The 15,017-nt window shown below is 40.3% G+C and overlaps 1 protein-coding gene across 2 annotated transcripts in view; it reads left to right on the top strand.

The window, feature by feature from the left end:
- Nucleotides 1-15,017, top strand: part of cdh4 (cadherin 4, type 1, R-cadherin (retinal)) — a 214,489-nt gene that overhangs the window by 80,403 nt on the left and 119,069 nt on the right. For both annotated transcript variants that reach the window (XM_040002896.1, XM_040002897.1), the window contains exon 3: nt 925-948. In XM_040002896.1, the coding sequence (XP_039858830.1) occupies nt 925-948 (24 nt within the window). The remainder of the gene's footprint in view (nt 1-924; nt 949-15,017) is intronic.

Here is a 15,017-nt window from a genome sequence, read left to right on the forward strand (position 1 = left end):
GATCTACCTTAGGCTTTTGTAATAAAGGCCTTTAGGCTGGTCCGTGCATTTTTGATTGAGGGGAAAAATATGTATTCTCTAACGGGTTGATGAATGGTTAATGAAGGTTGCTGTAAAAGTTGCGCCTTGTCTTTCCAAAAGCTGCAACTTTTACTGTTCTCCCATTCTTGTTTCTTTCTTTTTATTCTTTGTATAGATAGATAATATTAGTCATTGTGTGTGAGATGTCCTTAAAGCTGGAATGAAGAAACCAGTTGTATCTCAGAATATTCAGCTTTAAGGCTCTCCAAATTAAAATTGTAAGCCAGGAATGCAAATTTGAGCTTTGGCGATCAAATCTCACTAAGAAACCCTGCTTGAGGACACCAGGAGGGGAGACAACTGTGAGAAAAAACAACGGGAGACTCCATGGCTGTTTCTAGTCTATCTGTCACCAGGTGCCAGCGTCTGAATAAACATTGCCCACAATGACATTGCGTAAATGTGTGTAATGTGAATATTCAGTGTTCTGTAATTTCCCTGTGTTTCATTGAGTGAACACAAGAACAACATAAACATCACAACAAGCATTTGAAGATAATGATGAATCCCACTGCTTGAGGCAATGACAAGAGGTATAAGAAAGAAAACAAACTGTATTCTGGGTAAATGGTGCCGCCTGGATAATAGACAGAGACAAATGTGAGAGACTACGCAGTTGTGACAGCAAATTTTCTCCAATAGTAGCCTTACGTTCTGTATATGTCACTGTCCGGCTATTGCCTGTGACTTTCCATTAATCCTGAGAAATTGATCTGTTTTGTTCTCTTGTTTAACGGTGACTTTGCAATGCCACTTTTACTGAAACCTATTATGTTCTAATCATCGTCTCCTCTCTCTTTTCCCCTGCCCTTTTTCTTCCCTCTCTTTCTCTCTCGCTGACAGATACCACCCTGTCCAGTGAACGTGGTAAGTACTGCAGCCGCACGCTCCCGTGATTTTGAGCCATCTGTGCATGGACTCCGCCAGCGACAGAGCAGTGGCTGTTTGCGTTAATGTGGAAGGAACCATTCTCAGATTTTAGTCTCAGTGGGGGAGCGACGAGCCATAAACATCATTTGCATCACTGGGAAGCTATTCTCCATCACATTGCATGTCACAGCAAATGTTGAAACGAGGAGAGAAACATCAAGAGAAAGCAATTATGAAAGCAGCATCCTCAGACCCATGTGGCCTATATCACTTTGAATTTTGCATATTTTCCCTGCATGCATTTTGCCTCGACCTACTTAGTCAATTTACCCCCTTTTGACTCCAATAGTACTCAATAAGGAGCCAGTAAGGAGCATCTTTTTTACTTTGCGTCCTTCCAGCTATAGTGGAACTCATCTCCATGTAGGTGAAATAGAAGTGGATAGAAGTCCCCGCTGTGCCATTATTAATGTCTTCCTGTAAAATGTCTCGCCTCTTTATCAAATCGGCTGAATGTCTGAGTCTATCTGCAGTACTAGCTTTGTTTGTGTGTGTGTGTGTGTGTGTGTGTGTGTGTGTGTGTGTGTGCTTTCTGGCATTATATCCAGTTTTGGGTCACCTGTGTCGGCCACTTGTCTTCTCTAACATTGCTTTCTATGCTCATTAGATGTTCCCGCTGTGCATGTGTGAGTACAGCGCTAATACAAGAAGTCATCATGTCGCATTTGCTCTCCAGCGTATCGTTTATAACTTGAAAATGTTGAGCCAAAGCCGTGCAGTGACATCACGCGATATAGATACAACTACTGTGTCTGGTCTTTGAAACATCAAAGTGGCAGGAGGGAAGAGAACTTGCAAAGTTGTGGTTTTGATCAAGCACTTTAGGTTTATTTTTGTGTGCCTGGTTAACCTCTATTTGCTGGTGGAGGAGACGATGATATGAAGCACAGAGAAGATTGTGTGATCAATTTTTCATTGCCAAGCTAGCAACCGTGAGGTGCTTTTTTTTTTCTTTTTTTTTTTCTTCTTCCCCCAATCCAGTTAGGCCAGAACAAAGAGCGGGGAATAAGAAGTCACAATGGGTAAAGATTTGTATTCGTTCTGAGCGTAATCCTTGATGCTGACCTCATCTCTGCCTCTCTTAACCGCCCTGCTGCTTTTACATTAAAACAAACGCACAGGTTCTTTCCTCTTCTGCACCAACACTTTTCTTTTCTGTACTGCTGAGTGGACGCATAATGTGAATGATGGTTCACAATGAAACACCCGCAAAAATAATAAGTAAAAGGGAAGTAATGAATGGATTCCAAAGCAGCTGAGAGAGAGGAAGCAGTCTTAAGGCAAGGTCTGTGTGCCCTTGGAACCTTTATGAAGTGCAGTCAGCAGAAAGCCAGCCAGCAGATTGCTTATCACTCAGGAAAGAATACATCATTCAAACCATTCAGTTGTGGTTTTCATATAGGTGTGATTTTGGATGAACACAAACACATAACATGTAACTGCGGTGCAAAGTCATACTTGAGCTCCATCCTTGTGCCTACCTGTGCTTAGCAATCTCGCCCTGTGTTGCTAGCAGGGGTGGGGCATGTTTTTAGTCATCTGATAGGCCTCCTCAACATCAAGTGCCTGCTCGCACATCCTCTTCTAACTTAATTGGCTGTACCTGAGGCGGGAGGGCAAGGTGTAATTGTGATAAGAGAAAACGCTGTGCTCGGCTGGTTTTAGTACCTTTATCTATAATCTCCAGATTGATTATGGTTTTTCTCCCAGCCGTGCAAATTGTTCATCCCAATAAACTGCACTAGAAGCCACCTTAACTCTGTCATGTCCAGAGCAAGACACATTTGTATAAGGTTAGAATATATATTAATCTGGAACTTTCAAGTAATTTCTTTTAGTTGTGTGTGTGTGTGTGTGTGTGTGTGTGTGTGTGTGTGTGTGTGTGTGTGTGTGTGTGTGTGTTTTTTTCAGGTATCAGGATTAAAAATATTGAATCTGTTTTTCTTGGCCAAATACACAAGGCTATATTTCCCTGTTCGCCTTAAGAAATCAATGTTTTTCTTTTCTAAGGAGTTCAAATTAAATTTAAATTGAGAAGACTTATTTGTCTTTTTAAACAGAAAGCAGCGTATTATTTTCCCTGTTTTGTTAAAGGATCAAAACAAAATCCAGATATAACTGAATATGTGGACTTTAACTTTGCTGATTAGTGGACTTCTTTTCCCATGGGACAGAGCCAGGCTGCCTTTCAACCCATGTTTTCTGCAAAAAAGTTTCTTGTTAATTTAAAAAGTCTATATTTTTATTCTTGGTCTCTGCAGATCATCCAGTTTACAAAATCAGACATTAGACATCAGTGACATTGGCCTAAAGACCCATCTGTAAGCCGCTAACCAGTTGGTAAGGAAAAAAGTGTATTCCACAAACACTTGGAGAGTGGAGACTAAAGATGTCACCTCTTGAACTGATAGCAAAACAGTGCTGCACCAAAAACCTCCTTGTGAATACTATTGCTTGCTAGCAGATTTCCCTGGTTACCTGTTAGGGCTGGGTATCGTCACTGATTTCTAGAATCTATTCAGTTCCGATTCACAAGATCCCAAATCGATTCGATTCAATTTGAATAAGAATAAGAATAAGAATAACTTTATTTATCCCGAGGAAAATTCTTTTGTCATGTACATGCTCAAAGCAGCAGGAGAGACAGAGGAACAGATGATTAAGATATATAATATATACAATAAGAATAGTAATATACAGTAGTAGGATAGTGCAAGACATAGTATCAAATAACTCTATAATAAATAAAAATTTTAACTATCAGTGCAGGCGATTCTAGAAAGTGACAGTATTGTGCAATAGAATAAAGGGAGTAGCAGTGTATGATGGGGGATGAAACAAATATTCAATAAGGGGAATTTTGCCTCTGAAAAATTTTGAATCTGGGAAATTTTGCCTCAAACAGTCAGAGATATTATAATTCAAATCATGCATCAGTACATTTCCATATTTTTATATCTATAAAAAGGAAGTTGACACTTGCTCAAAGGTGTGAGCATCACAGCAGATGCTTTTGTGTCAAAGTAACTGAGGATAAAACAGAAAAACATGAAGGTGATTTTCCTGGCCTGGGATTTTATAGAAATATTCTGCAGTACATCACAAACGAAAGAAAACCATTAATCAACATATGAACATTACCTGATGCTGCTGAAGTAAAGCAGAGCAAAGTTACAGCGGTTTTATTAGTGACACAGCAACGCGTTTTGCAATTTTGCATAATTTTAAAAAGTTAAAATTTCTTCAGATGCCCATTGAACAGCAGAAATGAGGCTTTGTTTTTGGAAGTAAGTAAAAGGAAAAAACAGCGGCCGACAGCGCTGGTAGACTTGTGCGTAATAAGCAAGCGAATAATGTGGAAAAAAGATTTTTAGATGGGAAACTGTTCCTGAAGTACACTGAGAGAGAGAGCTGTGCATGAAGTGTGCTTTTATTGTGGTGGAAACAAAACAGCAAAAGTCAGAGGAAATTCATGACGATGTTTATGTGAAGCTTAGTTTGGATCTTCTTTTGCTGCTGGTTCAGTCAATATTGTTTGGAAAGAGATCAAACCTGCAGCTTTAGAATCAGCGCAAAAAGGACGTAAACACAAAGCGCGGATCCGCCGAAACATCGGAATCAGCGAGCTGTCGGCTTTCAGCCCCGACCGTGTCCGTGCCGTCGGGTGAGAAAGGCAACATCTCACTGATTTTGATCCGTCGGCGGGTCCGCGACGGTTTATGTCTTTGTGCAGAATCCGTGTACCTGCTCTCATTTAGTGTTTTAGCTGTTTGGTGGTTGAAATTTTGTGAGGTTTAACCTGAGATTCTGCGGTATCGGGCAAAAAAAAATTTATATTAAAAAATCGATTCAGGATTTTAATGAATCGATACCACGTTATCCAAGCCAGAATCGATTTTAATCGATAAATCGATAATCAAAACCCACCCCTATTACCTGTAGCTTTCATGGAAGACACAGTCTTGTCTGCAAACACTTGTTAATTAAATAATTAAGTAAAATTTGACAGCAGCCATCTTTAAAGTTGAAGTCGTGCATTGCTGCTTAAACCAATGCGTTTCTGACTTACCTACTTTCAAGGTGAACAGTCTCCATTTCTGGTTTGCATCGCACTCTTCATAGTTTCACTACCACTTAGAGACTAGTTGGTAAGTCTTTGCATCATCAATCCAGACTAGGGGCGATAAGGGAAACCTGTGGGTGACTAAAACAAACACAAGAGGCTTTCGCTACAGCACTTTATACCTCATTGTGGTCAATTTCACATTTTGGGGAGTGTACGCGTTTTCCCCTAGCAGCCGGTGATACCAGGGAGTCCTTGATCAGTCTCTAGGCCGACATGAATGGTGCTTTAGCAACTGATTTCAAAATGACTGCCAGTGTCCACCAGCAACCACTCAAAACCAGTCAGCGGATACTTATTTTTCCCCTAGTGACTGGTGGTTGCCAGCCTGCCGCTAAGCTTGCGTGACTGGAGCCTCAGCAGATTTCAAAGAATAATTTCTAATTTGCTTCAAGCCAAACGTTTTCTGATTGTCTGTCTCTAACAAGTCTGCCTTTTTAAAACCTGCCCTTATTTGGAAGTATGAAATGTGTATATCTTGCTTCTTTAGCATGCTTACTGTTCTTAAATTGTCTTCTAAAATACAGGTGAAATAAACTGGTACGTTACCTTTATTACCGTTTGTTTTAAAGCAGGTGAACAGTCTTTAAACTCTTCACGTTTGATGTGATCGAACCAAAAAGCAGAGAAAACCAAAGTGAAAAACATGGGTGGAAGAGCAGTTTATCACAGAGATCACTATCATCTTTTCAGCTAACCCTTGGGAAACAAGCAAGCCTAATTAATTCCCAAAGTTAAACAACAGTTTCTTCCTTTTTTTTAAAATGGAAAGTCACTACATATGTATCTGATGTGCCTATTGAAGTCCTTTGTGTATAGTTTCCGTCTCTCCCTCATCCTTTTTCACTGGTTTTGAGTGGTGGTTGGGGCTGAAAGAGCACCTAATGGGCTGCGAAATGTCTCCAAAGCTAGAGCAACAACAGGAGCTAATGTCTCAAAGCTCTTCTGAAACATCACAAACAGTGAAGAACCCTGACAGTGCAGAGAAGAAAGGGGGGCATCCCTGGTTTCCTCTAATGTGTCAGAGAGGCCATTTTTGCCACTCTAATTGTAGTGAAGCTTTCTAGTGGCTTTGGCAAAATGGCGTAATTACCTACTGGAAAGGATTGGACTCCACTGTTGGCTGCACATTGTAGTGTCTCTTTTTGCCATGAAATGCAAGATCCCAGTTGTAGCTGCTCTGACATTTGCTAGTTCAATCTTGTAACCGTGTTTAGTAGGCGAAATTCAAGAGTCTGTTACCGACGGGCCGCTGTGAAATCCTATAGTGTGCTATTTTACCGAGACAGGCTGATTTACCTGCATGTAACCTGAGAGCCACTGCTTTGTAACCTAAGGGATGCAGTTTCACAACTTCCCTTATTTGCGTTAATTGGAACATGTGTTTATTTAAATGGAAGCATATTTAATGGCATGCCGAGCTTGTACGGGTTTTATTGTATAAAAGACGTGATGTTAGAAAAGACCTTGATGCGTTATCCTAAGTAATAAATGCCTGTATCGAGGAGAAGCTTGGTTGAATGCAATTCTTGATCATTCACAAGTATTTTCTCTTAAATGTGGTGAAGCGTGCAGCCCCTTCTGCTGCTCTTCCCCCCTCAGTACCAATTAAAGCTGTTTTTCTGCAGCAGATCTTGAGCTGATGAAGACAGCCACTAAGAGCTCTTGAAGTAAAGTCACACAGGGCCTGTATGGCAGATGGTTTGTGCAAGAATATGTGCAAAGAGAGAAAGCAGCAGAGAAGGAAACAAACAAGCATAAAAATGGCAGCCTGTCTCCATCGAGAATTTCCTATTTTCTACCCAATTTAAGACATAGCATTTCCAAATTTTCAAACTTTTCCTCAAAACTGCTGTCAGACCTGCAGGAGTCCAGGGAAAACATAAGATCCCGTTCTATGGAGAATTGTTGCACGCCATCTTCTAAAAACTATCGAGACAACTCAAGTATTTCTCAGTTGAAAAAAAAAAAAGAAAGAAAGAAAAGAAAAGAAAAAAGTAAGATAAAAAGAAAGTGCTGGGAGCTGCTTGATCTTGTGGCTTTGACCAGCTCTCCCAGCTGAATGGAAACTAGCTTTGCTCTGGCCTTTTGCTACAAAGGCGGAGACGGCAGAGACTCAAGGCACAGAGGACAGTGCCTAATGGCTACAAGTCCGCCTTTCCCCACTGGATTACATGTTTCAAAAAGATAAGGCTTGATCAGTATTTTTATGGCGAAAAAGCCTCTTTTTGTGATGCAGATGAGAGAAGACAGGAAACTTGCTGGAACCAATGGGTCTAAGGCTATGTGCTGAGGTTTAGAGCACACAAAGCAGGAAAAATAGATCACACACACAATACTTTTCTCCAGGGTCAGACCACTTTACTGTGCAGTCTGTCTTTTTTTATAGCCACATGTGTTTGTGTTGTAAGAGCACATGATAAAATAGCCAGTGAACGTTGTCGCGCTTTTGCCATAGAATCGTAGAACCTGCTCGCATCTGCGCCTCTGTTAATGTCTGCCGTCGCGTATACTTGACCAATTAGTTCACACTTCATTTTAACATCCAGTCTGAGACTAATGAAGCCACATTTCCTGGGGTTAATTATACCAACATTATGTGATATTATGGGGAACAGGAAATGGCAAAGCACGCTTTAATATCTCCCCCTTTCATCATCACCTCCCACTGTGGGAGACTTTCCCCTCTCCGTCTCTCCCTCCACCCCTTTATCTGTCTCTTACCTCTTCTCTGCTTGGTACTTTTGAGGCACATCCCGCTTTTCTCTCGCTGAATAGCACAGTAGCATTAAGAGCCTGTGAGACAAGACTGGTCCGGGCAAATCCCTACGCAAATTAGAGTGGAGAAACCATTATTAAAGCCAATTGCCGATGCCTGCTACTAGCAGTTAGGTTACGCTGTTTCTTGAAATAAAAGGCGAGCAGTTTTTATTCCCTCCTCGCCCCACCTTTTTTTGTTTCCCCCCTCCCTGGCAGAGTTGCACGGTGGAACTGTGTCATTCAAGTTCTGGCTTGGAATTATAATGTGTTACGGAGCTGACATTCGGATGAAGCCTGGACCTCAAAGAGGCACGCTCGTGATTGGCACCCGGGCTTGCGCAAAGAGCATTAGGTTTTTCGTTTCGGAAAAAATAAAAGTCCTAATATTTTGCTACGCATTTTACCTCAGACACTCAGGTTCGGAGACACACACAAAATACTCGAGTTTGCTTTCATGTGACGTATACTGAGGTGATTGCTGTGGCTGGCTTTTAACTCTTGCATTTGGTACTTTTCTCTGTCAAACGGGTATTTCAGCGAGAACGATTTGCCTGTCAATCACAACTGTATCTCAGTATTCCTTACTTTCCTGCTCTGAGGATGCATTGAATCTGCACACGCGGGTGTTGCAAATGAGTGCGCATGCCGCGTTCATGCTTGTGGGTTTCTGTGAGCGTGCACGTGTCTGGGTTAGATAGGGTGTGCATGTGTGTATACATGCCAGGAATTTTATAAGTACTAATCTGTCACTTCTATAAGATTACTGCTGGAGCTGACTTCATGCAGAGAATGTCAACATGCCAGCTGACAGAACCTGCTGAGTTCCTGTTTCCTTGACGTTTATTGTAGCTGCACTTCCCTCTATGTTACCAAATTACTTTAATCGACCTTAACTTGACACGTTAATATCATTTCAATTCTTTTTTGCTCTCTTCCGCACTGCTTTACTGGATTTTTTTAACCCCCATTTAGTGGCAAATTTGGTATGTAGAGCACATCCAGTCTCACTGGGCCCTTTTCCATTAACGACATAACGTTGTCGTGTAATTATTGCTCATCTGCACTTGAAAGTAGACGCCATTTAAAGCGATAGAATTCATCAGTAATGTTGCCACAGTTAAGCACATTACACTTTTGTTAACGTGAATATATGCTTTTAGTGTACTAATCTTACTAAATGTTTAATCTATCCATTTTGTTACAATAGAACGGCCACCACAGAGAAGATGCTCCTCTTTTAATCTTGAGGGTGTAGACACTGAAATAGCTCCAGGACTACAATGTACTGGAATGCAAAGTATTACCACTTCTCTTCTTTTTTTTTAAAAAACAGAGACAGAGCAAGAACTGTGAAACGCTCTGTAAAGTATTCTCCCTGGAAAAGAAAAATGAAACTGGTGTTTTCTCTGAAGTATGAAGAGGCGTCTGTTTTTTCTCACCTATGACAAATTCAAATTTCCTTTGCTCCCTTGTCACATAACTGTCAAGATCACTGTGCTCTTACAGTTTTCTCCCTGATCATCCAAAAGAGCACATTTACTATCCAGCTGTGAGCCAGGCACTCGAGTAGTAAATGGCCATTGACATTTTAAGCATAGATGAATTAGGCCCAAACATCAGCTTCTATTGTTTCTGCTTCTCATAGATCCCCATTGGCCATTCTTTTAAAACCATCCCTGGATGGAGCAGTCTGTTCAGGAGGAGGCAGGGAGCTGTGTGACACAAAATGCATTTTTTTGTGATGAGCACTTGTGTAATGTTGTTGTATTTAAGTCACCATCTTGCTATTTAGCCCCAGTCTGTGTGTGTCTGGTGGAACTCTGTGGATGCCAGTGCAACTTTTATGATGTTCACACTGCTGCAATTGCATCAGATGCCTTGACAGCTGCGAGATGGGTTATCATGCAATTGCTGCACAAGTAATTGAATTTTAATTATTTTCAATTATGATTTTGGCTCCCCACAATTAAATGAGCATGATTGAGTGATATTTAAAATGGGTGTTCTGCCATTAGAATGCAAAGAAAAAGCAGCGTGCTTGTATGTGTCAATCACAACCGTTCCCTACAGCGACCAGCTTGAAATTTCCTGGGCTAGTCTAGACGGGTAACATTATGTTAAACAAAACTGAAATGTCTGGAAGAGCAGAAGGTTAAGGGCTTGTGCCGTTATCATCGGTTGTTTGGCTACAACTGTAGCTTGCCTCCACCAGTGTGTGAATGTGAGAGTGAATGAATAGTGGCATTGTAAAGCGCTTTGGGTGCCTTGAAAAGCGCTATATAAATCTAATCCATTATTATTATTTGGAAATCCTTCAAGTTTAGGCCGAATGATGTTAACTAAGAAGAAATCAAATGCAAATAGTGCTGCAGATTTGTCTCTGTGCTGCAAAGCTATAAAGCTAACGTACTCTAACATATGAAAATACACCACAAGCTGCAGCATAATTAATGCATGAAGGCCAAGAAAAACACTGCAACGATTGCTAAAGCAAATCATCCAAAATCAACTCAGAAGTACATAACAGTGAGCTCTGTGTATCCATCTAGTGCATAAAGCTGCTCTTAAACCAGAGCAGTCGCCTTCCATTTGGACAAAGATAAGTGTCCACCAAGCATCGTGACTACTGATGGTTTTTGGGAAATGGTAATGGACAAATAACATGTTGGGCACTTTACTTGCGGGTACTGGGAATGCAGTGAAAGACGTATTAAACCTGATTCTTTGATCCCCATGATAGAACAGAGAAAACCCGACTCAGAAGTGGTCAAAACATTTAGAATTCTTTATTCAATCATCTTCCGGAAGTGAGAGCCCTGCACAGACCAAAGGCAGATGCAGAATCTCTAACATTAGAAGCTAAAAATGTGTCTCATATAAGTGTTATTTTGGTACTTTACACGTCACACACAGCCTCGATACAAACAACTCCTTATATGTTACTAGTTCCTCTTTTTTCTGTCTGGTTTCCTGTTTTTATTTATATGCTTGTACAGCTCTACACTAACTTCCTGTTTTTCAGTCTGGCTGAGCACTTAATTTGTGAGTCAAAAGTGGCCTTGTTTTACACGCCTTTATTATTAAAATACATAAAACAATATATATTTAGAAAATGAGCACTAAGAATATGTGTTTATTCCATAACAGACATTACATTTCCCTCTAAGTGATGTGCTTAGATCAGGTGAATATACACACACACATAATTATTTGTACGTGAAGATGATTTGATTAACAGGAATGTACAGTAACAGTCTAAAAGTGAATCATATGTCCCGTGGATTTAATTTCTTTTAAGTTTTGGTATCATTTTTCTTTCATCATTTATATTTTTCATGGTTCTATTATGAGATGCACCCATTTAGGTGACTAGTGGGACCAATTTTGTTTTGATGCAAACATTTGTACAATAGCAGGAATGTAGCAGCGTATGGATGTTAAAGCAGTGTTATGTTTATGTGACAGTGCAACAAAAACACTTTTGTCACTAAAACCAGAGAACAGTGATAACACATCATTCTGATCTCAATATTGATCAGAACCCTTGTACAGCCCTTTCATGCAGTTCTGCAAAATATGGTGATGCCACCCTTAGATTGACTTCTAACATCACACCTGATCTGAACTCTAGTGCCAGCATTAGGTCAAAACGTGTAAGTCGGGTAAAACCTTCCACATACATTGGCTTATGATCCAATACATCCAAAAATAATATTACCATCATTTTATGTTTATGTTTTATGCTAACACTGTTGCCTGTGATGATGAAACATCAGTACTAGTGTTTGTGAAATAGGTATAACTCTGGGTTGTGATATGTAAAAAGGCACCACATATTTCCCAGGAAAAGAAGAAAATTATTTGCCAACCGCAGCCACCATAGAGTGTGCGATATAAAAGAGAGATGTTACAAGCTGTGGATTATTTTTAAAAGCCTTGGTGTAAGTATTTCAGTCAGTGCCATCAGGGTTTATTGAAATGTCAAGAGTGGCGGATCTGACGCCAAAAATACTGCACTACCATAGACTCGTAATTCACAAGTTAGCCACATCCTTAAATTATTAAACTAGCAAGTGAAATGAAACCATAAACCCCATTAGGAGGTACTGAAGTCAAGAGGCAACATACATAAAGTTGTAATGTGCTCGATTTTATTTTTTCTACTTTTACCTTGCACACTAAATTGCACTAATCACTAACAGAGCCATGTGGTGGTTTCTTCTGTGTAAATGTTGTCTCTGTTTGCAATTCAATACTGCAACTCTACACTGGGTAGTTATTGTCAATAAAGGACTCGAGGTAAAGGGACAAGGTGGGAATTGAAAACTAGAAATTGCCCTGAATCGAAGAGAATTTCTTTAGAAATAAACAAACAAAAACACAAACTCCAAAAGAGCATCGGTGTGAGCCGAGAAAGACACTAAACAAGTAGGCCAGCTTTTATAGATGAAAGGCCCGGGTGAGATGCATTAGCTGATGGCTCTCCTGGGTCGGCTAATTCTCCTCACACACACACACACACACACACACACACACACACACACACACCATCTGAGCAGCGAAGTTCCACTTTAACACCTACAAACAAGCCAAATCGGTCAGATTCACCAGCTTCAAACTCGAGACCGACTTAGTGTAGAATTACATGTGAATCGTGCATGAGGTTATAGTTTTTGTTATATTAAACTTCCTTTAACATCCCCAATTCAATAAAAATGAATGAAATGCTACACATGAAACGAGGATGTCGTCCATAACTTGTGGTTATGTTAAAATTGAGAAAGTTGGACTTTTTTCTTCTTGACTACCCAAAATGAACCTGTTTTGACATTTTCTCGTCGTCACCATTTTCCACGCCTTATCATACCAGTGCCCGAATGCATTTGGAATTGATTGAACTGTTTCGCCCTCTTGATATTTTTCATGTTAGAGCCAGAGGAAAGATAGCTTATTGCTGGATCAACCTTTCCAAACAGCACCTGTACAAACTGTTTTTTTTTTTTTTCTTCATCCCACTCTTTTCCAGCTCCATCCATCTCAAATGCACCCTCTGTAGATTAGCTCTGCACAGCACCGGTGGAAGAATGAAGCCAGCTAGAATCAAACATTAATCAGCTGCTGTTTTATAAGACAGAGGGAGCCTGCTCCCCCCCCTCCTTCTTGCCCTTAGCCTGCCCTACCACCAAATGTTAATGTGACTGCCATTACTCATTTATGAGCTGCTCCCTGCTCACTGCCCAGGGCTTGGTGTCCAGGTCCAGGCTTGCTTGCGGGTGCACACTGCAGGTGGACAGCTGTGCCAGGGCATTCAGAAGCAGCAAGGCCAGGTCTGTTTTTAAAAAGAACTGGCCTGGAAGGTGGAGCTTTTTTTGGTTTGTGTTCAGCTGTCTGAAATAGGGTTGGAGAGGTAGTAGGCTTCAAAGGTGATATTGTACTTACAGAAAATAATAGGAGGAGTGACAACACAACATTTAGAAAAACAAAGCAGTCATCAGAACTAATAGGAGCATTTACTCACGTAAGATCAAATCAAAACTGTCCAATTTTTATTCAGTAAATGGGCGATATAATGTGATGTATTCACATTTTGCCTGTTGAAGCTGGACATAAATCTTGCAAAATTGCCTTCGTGGTGAGACTAAGTACCTCACTATGCGCAGACAGGCAGTGTTGAACAGTTAGAGCTGAGTGCTGGTTCTTCGTATCCAGGACACTGAGCGCAGCAGGAGTCATCCTTATTCTTAGTATAGCGACATCAATGAAGGAGAGAACCTCTGCAAAGTGAGACACACAGACACTCGTTCCTGACGGTGTGCAACGGGGTTGCTTTCAGTGTCATGTTGTGAGGCAGAAATTAATGAAGGAGGGAAGTATGGGCTGTACACGTGTCGAGACCTGTTACAGTATGTGTGCGAGGAGAGATAGAAAAGAAAGTTAAAGCACTTCTAACACAGTGTGTCACAAGCAAGCAGTGCTTTTCTCGAAGCTGACAGTGACAGTTTGGTACAGTATCTTGCACAAGAGGGCAAGGACTGACACACCGCAGTGTTGTTACCAAGACTGGGTAGGCTTTCTGTGTTCCTGTGGCGTGCATGTCAGAGCAGGTCGAGTCCAGCGTATTTGTGCTCTATAATATTTTGGTCATTTCATTTTGTGAGGGCATCCATCGTGTTCATCTTTACCTGTGCCAAAGAGGTTATGTTTTTAGTAGCATTTCTGTGCCTGTCATTCTGTCTTTAAACCCGATAGGTTGAAAAGTCTTGAATGAATTCTGATAAAACTTACGGTACAAGTGCAGAGTGGAGTCATTTTAACAATCCATTAAAATCTGCCTTACAGATCTTCAAGGTCAACTTAATGAATTACACAGGTCTGCAAAAAACAAAAATTTTTTTCAGCCGCATGGGATGTTTTTGGTAAATTTGAGGTTTTTTAGGGTGCTGTATCCAAAAGGATCTTCTTTTCCCTCCATCATGTACAGTTTTTTTGCAAAACATGAGGAGTTTACATTTTCAAAAAGTTACAATAAATTACAATTAAGGATGCATAATATTTCAGAGATCCCTTACCTTTCGCTATTAACAAAATAAACCTGTTGGGACATGATCATCTCAATTCGTCACATTTTCTGTTTGTATTTCTCTTGAGTCTTGCTCTTAGAAATATTAAATTAATGTAACAAATCATTTCGGATTTTGGATGTGGTTTTTGACTCAAGTATAGGATACCAGACTAAAAGGGAAATTGTACGCTTAATTACACTACAAAAATGAGTTTTGCAAGAAAACCTGACGAGATGGAATTTTGAAAATATTTTCCCGGTTTCAGTGAGTAAAAATCTATAAGAAATAGACAAAAAATCCTACGCAGTTTTTTGGTTGCAGACCTGTGTTATTGGTTGAAAATTGACAAAAAGTCTTATAACTTAGAAACTATGATTCTTACAAGTTGTGGTGTGTATTGTCAGCATGTAGAAAGTACCGTTAAAATGTCACATTTGACCTCTGACCTCTCCTTCAAGGTCAACAGATTGATCTGAAGGTGAAAGTGATAATAATGCTATACAGAGCTATTGTTTGCAATGGCAACATATAGACATACAATAAATGATATATGGGGATTC

Source organism: Simochromis diagramma, unplaced genomic scaffold, assembly GCF_900408965.1.
Source record: "Simochromis diagramma unplaced genomic scaffold, fSimDia1.1 OVJJ01000646.1, whole genome shotgun sequence".
In the NCBI taxonomy this organism is placed as follows: domain Eukaryota; kingdom Metazoa; phylum Chordata; class Actinopteri; order Cichliformes; family Cichlidae; genus Simochromis; species Simochromis diagramma.